The sequence below is a fragment of the Rhinatrema bivittatum genome, chromosome 1 (genome assembly GCF_901001135.1).
Source record: "Rhinatrema bivittatum chromosome 1, aRhiBiv1.1, whole genome shotgun sequence".
NCBI classification, from domain to species: domain Eukaryota; kingdom Metazoa; phylum Chordata; class Amphibia; order Gymnophiona; family Rhinatrematidae; genus Rhinatrema; species Rhinatrema bivittatum.
Genome location: NC_042615.1, coordinates 563,908,545 through 563,922,934, shown reverse-complemented (window position 1 = coordinate 563,922,934; position 14,390 = coordinate 563,908,545). Strand labels below are relative to the sequence as shown.

At 45.6% G+C, this 14,390-nt stretch overlaps 1 protein-coding gene across 8 annotated transcripts in view; it reads right to left on the bottom strand.

The window, feature by feature from the left end:
- Positions 1-14,390, bottom strand: part of TUT7 (terminal uridylyl transferase 7) — a 575,072-nt gene that overhangs the window by 286,437 nt on the left and 274,245 nt on the right. For all 8 annotated transcript variants that reach the window (XM_029617137.1, XM_029617096.1, XM_029617130.1 and 5 more), the window contains one exon: positions 11,831-12,978. In XM_029617137.1, the coding sequence (XP_029472997.1) occupies positions 11,831-12,978 (1,148 nt within the window). The remainder of the gene's footprint in view (positions 1-11,830; positions 12,979-14,390) is intronic.

Genomic DNA, 14,390 nt, shown 5'->3' with positions numbered 1-14,390 from the left:
ACTTGTCAATGCTTATGCTTTTTCCTATTTTCTTCAGATGGATCCTTCTTCCAAGTTTTGAAGGATTTTTTTTTTTTTGGCTAAAATAGACTCTTTCACCTCACCTTTTAACTATGCTGATAATCATTTTGCTTTCCTCCCACCTATCTTAATGCATGGAATACATCTGGACTGCGCTTCTAAGATTGTATTTTTAAACGATGTCCACACCTTTCATTTTTTTCTATTTTCCTCATTTTATCATGGTTTCCCTTTTGAAAATTTAGTGTTAGAGCTGTAGATTTACATATTGACTCTTTCCAGTCATTAGTTCAAATTTGATCATGTTATGATCACTATTGCCAAGTCACCCCACTACCATTACCTCTCTCACCAAATCCTGGTTCCTGAAAGAAATTTGCTCCATGAAGCAGTCGTTTATTCCATCCAAGAATTTTATGTCTCTAGCATGTCCTGATGTTGCATTTACCCAGTCAATATTGGAGTAATTGAAATCTCCCATTATAACTGCACTGCCAAATTGGTTAGCTTCCCTGATCTCTCTTAGCATTTCATCATCTGTCTGATCATTTAGGCCAGGTGGAAGACAGTATACTCCTATCACTATACTCTTAACCAACCCACATGGGATTTCTACCCATATAGATTCTACTGAGCATTTAGTCTCTTGTATGATCTTTATCATGTTGGACTCTATACCCTCCCGGACATAAAGTGCTACACCCCCACCAAGTTGATCCTCCCTATCATTGCAATTTAATTGAATAACTAACTTCTGAATGAGACTCTCCGGTAGAAACACTCTACCCTGCTCCATATTGAATTGCAAACCGAGATACTCTAGTGTCTGAGATGGCTTTAAACAGCTCTTGGCCAAGTTCAGTACCCAGTCTAGCTCCTGAAGCAAGATTACCACCTTGTGACATGCCAAGTGACTCATCTGCACTTTTGGCCAGAATCAACATCCTTGCGCAGTGACACCACTACTACCTCCACCATGACCTTGGAGAAGGTCCTGGGCACAAGACCAAGGACAAAGACCAGGGCTTGTAATTGAGAATAACATCCCAGAACGGTGAAGCATAGGATACGATGTTCCTGGTGAAAGGGAATATGAAGACAGTCCTCAGATAGGTTGAGAGACATGAGAAATGTCCTTGTTTCCACTGCCATTATTATAGAATGTAGAGTTTCCATTCTGAAATGAGTCACATGCAAATGTCAACTGACTCCCTTCAGATCCCCTCTTCATTCTTGAGAACAATAAAATAAATGGAATAGTGCCCTATATTTTCTTGCGATGTGGGAACAGGAATTATGGCTGTCAAATCCAACAGTTCCTTAACATAGACTTCACTGCCTCTCACTTATGTACAAAGTTGCATGGAGAAACCATAAACGCATCCAGAGGAATTCGGAGAAATTCTAGAGCATAGTCATCCTTTACCTCTTCTAGGACCCACTGCTCCATTATAATCTGGGCCCACCTTTGACAAAAGCCTGGAGCATCCTTTGCCCCAAAAGGACACACTGCTGCCTTCTTGTCCTCCAGCCATCAAGGAACCTTGGATTCTCCCCAGCTATGTGTCAATTCTTCCAACTCACTTCTGAATAAAAGAGAACCCTTAAAGGGTAACCTTGTGAGATTGGACTTGGAAATAGTGTCTGCCAACCAATTTCGCCACCTTAACTGGTACCTAGCCGCTTTCACGGAAGCCAACTCATAGCGGCCATCCACACCAAGTCACAGCCTACATCGGCTAAAAATGCAGCTCCCAGTTCCATCACTGATCCGCCATCAGACCCCGGACTTGTGTCTCTTGAGAGAGACACAAACCTGCCTGAGCCACCAGGCAGCAGCAAGAAGGAATTTGTAAATTAATTTCCATGGCCTCAAAGGCTTATTTAAGGATAGCCTCAATCCTTCTATCTTGAGCATCTTTTAGAGCTACCCCTTCTTCCACCGGGATGGTGGCTCGCTTGGTAACAGTAGATACCAAGACATCCAACTTTGGGAATAGCAAATGTTGCTTACCTGAAACAGGTGTTCTCACAGGACAGCAGGATGTTAGTCCTCACATATGGGTGACCATCATCAGGATGGAGCCCAATCACGGAAAACTTCTGTCAAAGTTTCCAGAACTTTGACTGGCCCCTACTGGGCATGCCCAGCATGGCACTAACCCTGCAGTCAGCAGGGGTCCCCCTTCAGTCTTATTTGAAAGCTACAGGCAGTGCCGAAAATAAAATAACAAAATGTTACGAACCCAACACCGCGGGGTGGCGGGCGGGTTTCGTGAGGACTAACATCCTGCTGTCCTGTGAGAACACCTGTTACAGGTAAGCAACATTTGCTTTCTCACAGGACAAGCAGGATGGTAGTCCTCACATATGAGTGAGTACCGAGCTGAGGATGTCCGAACATGCACCAAATGTACCCAACGGCGTGCAACAGGCACAACAACGGGGGTTGAATTTTGTAGAGGGCATCCTGAACCCCACCGGGCAGGCGGAAGGGTGTAGGTAGGTCACGTTGGAAATAAGTTACGCAGGACAGACTGGCCGAAGATGGAATCTTGTCTTCCGGCTTTGTCCAAACAATAGTGGGCTGCGAAAGTGTGGAGAGAACTCCAGGTGGCAGCCCTGCAAATGTCAGGAAGCGGCACCGATCGTAGGTGTGCTACTGAAGTCGCCATGGCCCTCACAGAGTGTGCTTTAACACGGTCTTGAAAAGGAATTCCTGCTTGCTGGTAGCAAAAATATATGCAGTCCGCCAACCAGGAGGAGAGAGTCTGCTTACCCACAGGTTGCCCTAATTTGTTGGGATGGAAAGAGACGAATAACTGAGTGCTCTTCCTGTGGGCAACTGTACGGTCTAGGTAGAACGCTAGAGCCCGTTTACAGTCAAGGGTATGCAGAGCCTGTTCCCCTGAATTGGAATGGGGTCTGGGAAAGAAGATAGGTAGTATGATGGATTGATTAATGTGAAACTCTGAAACTACCTTGGGTAAAAACTTAGGGTGAGTGCGGAATACCGCCAGGTCCTGCAGAAGTTTAGTGTAAGGCGGATAGGTAACTAGGGCCTGTAACTCATTAACTCTGCGAGCTGAAGTGATAGCTAAAAGGAATATCACTTTCCATGTGAGATAGCTTAGGGCACAGGAGTGAAGAGGCTCGAATGGTGGTTTCATGAGCCGACCAAGAACCAGATTCAGGTCCCAAGAAGGGGCCGGAGGACGTAAAGGTGGCTTGATATGGAGCAAGCCCTTTAAAAAGTGTGTTACAAGGGGTTGTACTGATATAGGAACAGCCCCGACACCTTTATGGAAGGCAGCTACCACACTGACATGCATTCTGATTGAAGAGGTCTTTAAATCTGACTCCGACAAATGCCAGAGATAGTCCAAAAACCTTGGGATTGGACAGGAAAAGGGATCAAGGGACTGCTAGGTGCACCATAATGTGTACCTTTTCCGTTTATAGGAATAAGATTTTCTTGTGGAAGGCTTCCGTGAAGCAATCAGGACACGAGAAATGGAATCTGAAAGGTTAAGTGGTTGAAGGATTAACCTTTCAACATCCATGCCATCAGAGACAAGGCCTGAAGATTGGGATGGTGTAGGCATCCGTTGTTTTGAGTGATCAGATGCGGGTCCATTCCCAAGGGAATGTGCCTGCGGATGGAGAGATCCTGAAGTATTGGAAACCACACTTGGCGTGGCCAGTGAGGTGCTATCAGGATCATGGTTCCCTTGTCCTGATGTAACTTCACGAGAGTCTTCGAAAGAAGAGGAAGTGGAGGGAATGCCTAGAGCAGACCGGTTGCAAACAAGAGGGAGAATGCATCTCTGGGCTGAGAGCCCTCGCTCCGAATGAGGGAGCAGAAACTGTCGACTTTGTGGTTCTGAGGGGACGCAAAGAGGTCTGTCTGGGGATAACCCCATTGTTGGAAGATGAAGTCTGCTACCGAGGGGTTGAGAGACCACTCGTGCGGTTGGAAGACATGACATAGTTTGTCTGCCAAGACATTGTCCACTCCCGGCAAGTAGGTGGCCCTGAGGTACATCGAGTGGGAGAGCGCTTCCGCCCAAATCTGCGCAGCTTCCTGACACAGAAGGAAGAAGCCTGTGCCTCCCTGCTTGTTGATGTACCACATGGCCACCTGGTTGTCCGTCTGAATCAGGATGACGTGATTTGACAGGCGTTCCTGAAAAGCCCTGAGAGCATATCGCATTGCTCGAAGTTCTAGGAAGTTTATTTGATGTTTGGCTTCCCCTGGAGACCAAGACCCTTGTGTCTGAGACTGTCCACGTGGGCTCCCCACCCGAGGTTGGAAGCGTCGGTGGTGAGGATGAGTTGAGGATCTGGCACTTGAAAGGGCAGTCCCTGGAGGAGATTGTTCTGATTTTTCCACCAGGCGAGAGACAGACGGAGTGAGTCGGTGATGTGGACAATGGTCGACAGAGGCTGAACAGCTTGAATCCATTGTGACCTCAGAGTCCAATGCATGAGCCTCATGGCCAGGCGGGCCATTGGTGTGACATGGACTGAGGACGCCATGTGTCCTAAAAGGACGAGGAATTGGCGAGCTGTTGCTGTATGCTGAGACTGCAACTGGTGAGCGAGAGACACTAGAGTTAACGCTCGTTGTTGAGGTAGAAAGGCTTTTGCCTGCAAGGTGTCCAAGTCTGCACCAATGAACGACAAGGTTTGATATGGGACTAAATAGGATTTTTCATAATTGACGAGAAATCCTAGAGAAATTAGAGTGTGTAGGGTCAAATTGAGGGACGACCGAGCGGCTTGCTGGGTTGGAGCCCTGATTAACCAGTCGTCGACATAGGGGTAGACGTGAACACCTTCTTTCTTTAGAAAAAGCTGCAACAACCACGAGACATTTGGTAAAGACTCGTGGTGCCGATGCTAGGCCGAACGGAAGCACGCAGTATTGATAGTGCTTTGGGCCTACTAAAAACCTGAGGTAATTGCGATGAGCTGGAGTTATCGTAATGTGTGTGTATGCGCCCTGAAGGTCCAGAGAGCAGAGCCAGTCTCCTCTTTGCAGAAGAGGTAGAAGTGAGCCCAAGGTTACTATCTTGAACTTTTCTCACTGTAGGTACTTGTTGAGAGCACGTAGGTCCAGAATTGGACGAACTCCCCCAGATTTTTTGGGGATCAAAAAGTATCGGGAATAGAACCCTAGGCCTTGCTGCGAGAGAGGGACGGGTTCTATTGCTCTTAACTGGAGAAGAAGGGAAACCTCCTGCTCCAGAAGGACAGAATGGTTGGATACTCTCCATGCTTGCAGAGGTGGTGAGTCCGGTGGAAGAGCAAGAAAGTTTAGGTGGTAACCCTGAGCAATGATTGCTAGCACCCATTGGTCGGTTGTGATTGATTGCCACATGCCGTGAAAGTGGCACAATCGACCTCCCACTGGTATGCTTGGCAGAGGAATCAGGCTGCTGCTCTCCAAGTGAAAGTCAAAAACCTGAAGCAGGCCCCGGCTGGGGAGCTGCTTGCGGCTTTTGCTTTCGGGCCTGGCGAGGCTGAGGTTTTTGAGAAGGCCTCGTAGTTCGGGACCTTGCTGGTGGAGGATAGTACTTCCTTGGACGGAAGAATGATTTCTTAGAGTCCTTCCTAAAGGTCTGTCTTGAGGGGAAGTCGGAAGGTATCGATGAGAGCTGTTTAAGGGTCTCATGATGGTCATTTAATTCAGCCACTATTTGCTGAATCTGTTCACCGAACAGATTGTCTTCTACACATGGCAGGACAGATAGCCTGTCTTGTACTTCTGGGCGAAAATCAGAAGATTTGAGCCAGGCCCATCGTCTTGCTGAAATGGCAGCTGCAGACACTCTAGTAGAGGTGTCGAAGATATCGTAAGCTGTTCTTATCTCATGCTTTCCTGCGTCAAACCCCTTGTTGACAAGGATCTGAAGCTGTTGTTGGAATTGGTCAGGCAGGGTTTCAGAGAAATCCTGTATCTGCTTGAAAATGACCCTATTGTACTGGGTCATATACAGCTGGTAAGCAGCAATTCTGGAGATGAGCATGGCCCCTTGGAACACTCGTCAACCAATATTGTCCAGGAACTTTGTGTTCCTTAACAGGAAGGGTAGTTGAGTGAGGCTTCGTCCTTTTTGCTTTCTTTTGAGCCGATTCCACCACCACTGAGTGGTGGTCGAGCTGAGATTTTTGAAAGCCGAGGGCTGATTGTACTAAATAGGTAGTGTCAGCTTTTCTATGGACTGGGGCAACGGATCCAGGGTTTTCCCAGTTCTTTTTGAGGAGGTCAAGAAGAACTTGATGAATGGGAATAGAAGTAATCACTTTAGGGGCATCCAGGAATTGGAGGAGCTCCATCATCTGGTGCCTATCATCCTGCTCCGTCTGAAGCTGAAAAGGGACCAACTCTGACATTTCCTTCACAAAACTAATGAAAGAAAGGTCCTCTGGAGGAGAACACTTTCTACTTTCAGTAGGAGAGGGAGGTGAAGGTAAGTCATCGATGTCTGTGGAAGTATCATCACCCCAGGTGTCATAAGGATCAGCAGACTGACCTGTAGGACGAGAAGGGGGTTGGATACCCGAAGGCCCTGGCTGAGGCTCTGAGAAAATCGAAGGAATCGCCGGGGGCACCGTGGACGGCCTGGAAGGCATCGGTGCTGGTATCGAAGGCATTGATGGCACCGATGTGCGTATCGCCCCCGATGAATGAATCAGTGGTGAGGGACGAATTGGCATCGATGGCTGAGGCAGTACTCCCGAAGGAGGAATGCGGAATGGTGTTTCTCCTCCGATGAAGCTGTCAACGGGGAGCGCACCGGAGCCATCGGAGACCCGGGAATCACCGGTGGAAGGGCGGTCATGAGCGCCTCCATCCTGAATAGCAGCGGTGCCAGCGCTGCTGTCATCAGGTCGGTGACCGGTTCCACTCTCGGTGCCGGAGGAACCTGGAGCCATTGCATCGCCTTGTTGATGGCCTCCTGGACCAGCCGGTCCAGTTCTTCCCGGAGACCTGGAGCAAGCAGCCCCGGCTCCGTGACGGAAGAGGGAGGCGGAGGCACAGTCGGAGGGACCACCTTTACAGGCGGAATCGCGACTCCCAAACCCAGATCGGGTGAGGGTGGCCTCGATGACCTGGTTGTAGGAATGGTCGGTGCCATTCCTGGACGGGGCTTCTTCGATGGTGGCTCGGACGGTGGCGAGGTCGATGATTTCGCTCCCTCGACGGTCTGAGACTTACGATGCCGATGGCGATGTTTCTCCCCACGATCCCCTCGATCTGGAGGGGGAGTAACTGGAGTCGATGGCCGTGAAGACGTCGATGGCGGACGGTCACCGGACGGTGGTCGATGCTGGTGCGACTTCGATGGTACCGGTTCCGATGACATCGATGCGATGGACGGCGTCGAGGTGTGAGCACGGAAGAGGAGTCCCATCTTCTCCATTCTGGCTTTGCGACCTTCTGGTGTCATGAGGGCACATTTGGTGCAAGTCAGGACATCATGCTCACGGTCTAAACACATTACACAGACTCCATGAGGGTCTGTGATAGACATGGTACGAGTACAGTCTGGGCACCGGCGAAACCCCGACGCCATGGCCATCGAAAAAAATCGAGCCGCGGTTCGGTCAATGGCCAGAAGGCTGCGAGGGCCATACTCGACTGTAATCGACGAAAGACGGTCAAAAATCTTACCGGAGTACCGCAGCCTGAGAAAAGTTAGAGGAGGGACCCCTGTGGGGCAATTTAAGTTTAATTAACTCCGTGAGGAAAATTCCCATCAGGAATCTCTTCAGAGCTCCTAAACCGCGAGGCTACTGCTGCGCGGAAAAAAGAAGACTGACGGGGGACCCCTGCTGGCTGCAGGGTTAGTGCCATGCTGGGCATGCCCAGTAGGGTCCAGTCAAAGTTCTGGAAACTTTGACAGAAGTTTTCTGTGATTGGGCTCCATCCTGATGATGTCACCCATATGTGAGGACTACCATCCTGCTTGTCCTGTGAGAATGCAATTGTTTCCTTGCCTTCTGATCCAAGGAATACAAACCTACTAAAGTATGCACACCCCATTTAATACGTGCTGCTGGGGTGTTCCACTCAAGGTCAAATCTTGAATCGGATCTAGGTGGGGAAAGGTATAGGACACTTTGCATAAAGTGACCAATATGGGATCTTGTTTCATAAGCCTGTAATGTCACCCCCGTCCACACTGAGCATCTTTAGGGTCTGAGTCAACAAATTTGCAACTCATCTTTGTGAACAAACCTGAGTAGTGTCCGATGTAGCTCCAAATCAGGTGAAATTTCTCCCTCTTCTAGAGGGGAAAAAACAAAGTCCCTATAGGAGTCATCCAACATACACTGACCCATTTCCTCCTAAACATCTCCAGAGATAGCTTCTTTGCAGCGTTCTCCCACAGTGGTTAAGTGGGAGACACAAGCATGCCATCCCTTCTTAGTAGATTGCTTTGCCTCCACTGGGTGCCTCTGCAGAAAAGCCTGCAGGTCCTGGAAAAATTCCACCCAGGAGGAGGAGTATGGATTCATGCTGGGGCCTATAGGCCCAAACCTGGCACTCTCCGACCCCTTTCTCGGGGATGCTTTGAAATTGGGAACAAGGGGGAACTGACCACTGTGTCACCTCCTGTTCCCACTCCTCTCTGGATCCATCATAGGCCAAGGGGATATCCCAAAGTCGTCAAAATCTGTATTAGCCAAATTGCCTTGGGCATCTAAACAATGATGACACATGCATAGAGACAGCAATGGCTGGATTGCCCTTATATGGCAAGCCTCACAGATATCAAGTTGCTCAGACTTTTGGGCCTCCAGTGCCATAGTTTTCCTACATTTGGCTCTAGGTGGTCTCCTCTGCGCACCCCATCGCCCGAGTGTACCTGTGCAAATACACGCTCAAATCTAGGATGCAGCTGCAGCCTCACACACACAAGCACCCATGCACATGTGCACTCATATCAGGACACTGCCACAGGGTGAGAATGCGCACATACACTTAAGTGCATGGGGAAAAAAAAATCTCCTCCATGGCCAACCACGTGGCTGACTGAACCAAGCCTGAGAAGCGGACACTATCCAAAAGCTGCTCAACCCACCGAGTCTGAGCTACCAGATAAATGAGAGTAAAAGTGGATAAGAAACGCAAAGGAACACACCAAGGGAAAGAGAATCTGGTAAGGAAAATAGAAGGGGGCCTAAATCTTCCTTTTTTTGTTATTTTTACCTGAGGTCAGCCCTCTGTGGCTGACAGCATGATCAGGTCACTGGCTACGGTGCTGGGGGGGAAGGGCACAAGCCTTCACCTCTGAGCACTCCCCTTGCCTCTTTTCCACCTTTTTTTTTTTTTTTTAAAGTCTACACATGAACAGGCTTCCAGACTTAAAAGCACTCAACTGAGGGAGGGACCAATCGGGTGTTACCTCAGGAGCTCAAGCAGTGTGTCTAAATCTCTGAGTCTTCTTTTATATGTATGTATGTATGTATTTTTATTTATTTATTTATTTTTACCACAAGCAATCCCCACAAGGGAGATGCATTGCCACCATCTGCTGGAGACGGAGAATACTGGCAGGCTGATGTCAGTGTAGGGCTATATGTCAGTGATGTCAACAAGTCAGCTTTATTCCATCTTAATCTGCTGGTAGGAATGCATAAACCACAGGTTGGGATTAGCTTGCCTGAGTGCAGAGGAATTATTTCTAAAGTTCTACTAGTCATATGCAGTGCTATTCAGTTACACATAAATGACAGTCTTGGCTTCATGGAACTTACAAGCTAACTAAGACAAAACATATATGACTAATTAGTCTATGAGAAGTGCATTACTGAAGAGAAGAGGTTAGGATTTAAAAGCAGCTTCAAAAAGATGAGTTTTTAAATTGGATTTGAATATGGCCAGACAGGGAGCATGACACACCGATTCAGAAAATCTATTCCAGGCATACATGGCAGCAAGATGGAAAGTCCGGAGTCAGGAGTTGGGGGTGGAGAAGGGCACAGATAAGAGTGACTTGCTCAATGAACAGAGTTTGTGAGGAAGGGTATAAAGATGAGTAAGAGAACCTTGAACTTGAAAAAAGGGGATACATGGTCATAGTGATGTTGAAGGAAGATAAGTTGTGCAGCCAAATTTTGAATAGACTGCAGTGAGAAAGAGGGTTCAGCAGGAGAACTTGAAAAAGGAAATTGCACTAGTCTTAAGTGAGAGGGGCTAAGAAATGCATTTTGGTAGCATGATCAGAAAGGAAGGGAGGGATGGCTTTTAGCAACGTTGAAGAGGAAGAAGCAATACGCCTCAATTTTAGTTTGATGTGCGTAGAGGAGAGCAAGGTATTAAAGATGACACCATGAATATGGGACAAGAGAACTGTAAAGATTAAAATAGTATCCACAAAGAGGGAAAGAGGTTTGGGTGGGTAGATGGGGGGAGAGGGTTCAGAAGAAATTCCGTCTTGGCCATGTTAATTTAAGGTGGCAGTGAGACTTCCAAAATGGCCTTGGTTGATCCCAGCATTCTTTTGCTCCTCTCTTATGAGAAAGGTAAAGAAGCGCCTGGGATCAGCTAGTACCATTTTGAAAAATGGCATTGTTGGGTAGAAGTGAGTATGGGTCATAGAAACATAGAAATGACGGCAGAAAAGGACCAAATGGTCCATCCAGTCTGCCCAGCAAGCTTATGGTAGTAACTACTGTCCATACAAGCCACCTTTATAATTATCAGTTTCCCAGACTGTCAAAGTCAGGGCCCTTGTTAGTTGCTGATTGAGTTCAATTCCCCATTACCTCTTGTCCTTGAAGCAGAGAGCAATGGTTCAGTTGCATCAACAGCATTAAAGGCTTATTGGTTAAGGGTAATAACTGCTGCAACGGCAAGTTACTCCCATGCTTGTTTTCCCAGACTGTGCAATTTAATATTCTTGTTGGTTGCTGTCTGAATCTAATTCCCCTTTTCCTCTTGTCCCCCTGCCATTGAAGCAGAGAACAATGATGGAGTTGCATCAACAGCATCAAGGCTTATTGGTTAAGGGCAGTAACCACCACACCAGCAATTAACCCTCATGCACTCTTTTCTTCATTCCTATCCTCTAGCCTTAAGGGATCCACAGTGTTTATCTCATGCCACTTCTAATCCCACTAGTCCACCAGGATGTTAAACAAGCATTGGGGAGGTGTTTTGTGGAAGACCATTTTTTTCATGGGTGCAGGCCTTATTAACTGTGGAAGCAGGGCCTAAGGGGGCTTCTTATTTTTTTTTTAATGGGCTGTGGTATAGGAGGGGCATTGGGAAATTAAAAAGAGGTATGGAGCATAAAAAACAGTAAGGCAAAAGTCATAAAAAGCAGCAGAGCCACTGAGAAAGTTAAACAATGTTTGACATCTCAGGCAGATAAAAAGAAACTTTGATGGGAGTCATGGGGACGCAGCAGCTTGGAAACTCCCATGTCACCATAAGCCTTCATTTACAACTACCTGAGGATTTTTCTCCTATTTTAGTAGATCCACCCTTCCACTGTTCCTAGTCTTGTCACTGCAGCAACAGTCCTGAGATCTGTAGTCACACATCAGGGTTCTTTCCAGAATTCTTTATTATGGGCTTTTAATCTAGCTACCAGGTGTTGACCTTAGCAATGGCATTGACTCCCTCCCCTACAGGGGTTGTGAACACCAAGTCCACAGCATCCCCAACTCCAGTCGACCTATCCACGAATCCTGCTTGATAGTACATCACATTAAGCCACAACGCTGGGCATTTTAAAAGTTGTTAAATTGGTTTAATAGCTCTAGTATGGAAAGAATTTTGGTGACTTACCTTGCCCTTTGTGAAAGCAAATTTGCTGAACTCATAAAATAAGAGAGAATCAATACAGTTTTCTGTGTGGATGCTACCCTTCTCATTCAAGCTATCTTTTTGCTCAGTAAAATCTCCCCTGTTGAATTGTTCTCCAACTACAGTTTCTTCCTGTTTTTTCAGTTCTTGGTAGGTGGCAAGGATAAGATTGTCTGGCTCTCTTTCATCTTCAGACAACACATCATCCCCAGAGCCTGTATAGGTATTGTCCAGTTCCTCTTCAGCAGTTGTGCTATCAAGATGCTGTCTTTGGTTTAAGATCAGACTCATTTCTTCATCATCATCCTCCTCCTCCTCATCTGAATTATTCATTTCAGATATCTGACCATGTTCTGAAGGCAAAAATTTGTTCAAGGATTCCTCTAGTTCATCAGTACCTTCTGTACTCTCCTCGTCCAAGTCTACCTTACAGTCCAGTGCATTACAACACTCTATGCTGTAATCATCACTCTCTGTCATTACAGTATTCGGAAAACTTTCCAGATCTGAAATATTGTCTGTTTCAGCATCATTTATCTTGCTTATGGTATCCAGCTCTCCATTTTCACTGTCCTCATCTAAAACTTGATCAATAGATATGAAATGTTTCTGCCATTTTACATCATGGTCATTGTCTTCTTCATCCTCATAGTCCTCATTTCCACTCTCCAGATCTTCATGATCTGCAAAAAGAACTTCATCCGTGACACAGTCTGAGTCTTCAAGAGCAATCTCCACATTCCCAATATCATCCACCAGGTCTTCTCCTGATGGGCTTTCATAGTTATTAAGTACTTTGTCAGTATCCTTAGGCAGTCTCTCATGGATATTTTGACTTGAATCTACAGCACCAATACTTTCATCAATGACCAAGTCTCCCAATTTATTATTTATGTCATGTAACTCAATTAAGAGTGGCTTATCAATGGTGTCATTCTTTGAACAATCCTTTTCTGCTTCTGATTTCTGTGATGCAACAGTGCCTGAAAGCTTTTTCTTGCTGGTCTTGGTTGGCTTTGTGTGGGGTAAAGCAAAATACTTGTAAGTTGTCCTTAAACAATGCAGGATATATTCATATACTAGCTGACTGTTCAGGGATCTTGCCACATTCCTTTTTACCGAGTAAGGATCTGAAAAGCAACAAAACATTTACAGTAACTACAACTGTTGTAAAATGTATGCAGGCATTACAGATTGGAAACCATATGCAATTGCTTTGCATTAAATGATTTTGTTGAACTTATCTCCTTTGATATTCCTTAACCTTCAAAACAGAATGCCCACTTTTTACAGAAGGGGAAAGAGGAAGCCTTATTTTATTACAAATTTATTTTAATGCCTTTTGTATGACACTGCAAGAGTGTCCTAAATGAAATCACTGAAGCTACAATAATATGTTCATATGCTTTCTCCCATCCCAATAAAAATAAATCAATAAGTTGAAAAATTCAAGGTGATTCACATAAACCCTAAAATAAACATCCAAAGAAAAATAAACAGAAGAATCCAACATATAAATCTGAGAAAAAGATATAAGCCCTGCATATAATTTTTAAAGAGTAAAAGTAAAAAAGCTATTACTAGGTAATCTTTCCTTTGCTGTATTTTCCTTTCCCCTAGTCATATAGATTACTATAAGAGAGAAATTAAATTGTGGAGGAAAGACCAGCGTAGTGAAAATTCCAAGACAATCTATTGTTAGGGCTCTTATTTGTTTTATTTTTATTTAAGTTTATTTTTGTGGAAGTAACATTTTTCCCTCCTGGTTTTCTCCCACCTTTTATTTAGCTGCCTGGCTAAGGATTGAAAGGGAGGGCTGCCTGGCTAAGGACTGAAAGGGAGGTTCTATAAGAGCTAATCTGAGTGCTTTCCTCTGCCCCTTCAGCATATGACCATCACCTCTCAACTGGGACCTGAGCACATCACTATATATAGTTCTAATATTAATGTGTATAGGATAATGAGAAAAGATTACACTGTTAATTTATATTGTGCAACTTTATTCTATGAAAGAACTAGCACTCCTATTAAAAGAAAGTAAACTAATAATAATTAATCTTATATGGTTGGCATAAATTGTACCATTCAGTGATAGGTGACTTGGTATAGCCAACAGCAAAGGTAGCTAGTAATTTGTTTTCCCTTTGTAACAAATTTGACAGTGGAGGACAAAGTAGATCTTCAATATTACTAGCAGCATCTTTATGAAGGTATTATATGAAACCCTACCAGAGTTTCCTGGGGTATTTTGTCAAACTATAGGACGGTGAGCGGGGGAAGAAGGAATATTAATGAAGAGTGCCTCCAGCCACATCCTGGGTTAACTTTTGGGCATTTTGATGCTATATTGGAACTGCAAGTGTAAGTGGACTAAATCAACTTAATAAAGATCTATTTTTGTAATGAGGATAGAGAGGAGGTGTGTGCAGTGACCTAGGCCTTAGTAAAGCCATCTATCTGAGGGGGTAAGAGGAGGATTGCATGGGGTTTGCAATATATACATTTTATTTGCACTTTTTCACTGTAGAAACAAACTTAGGAC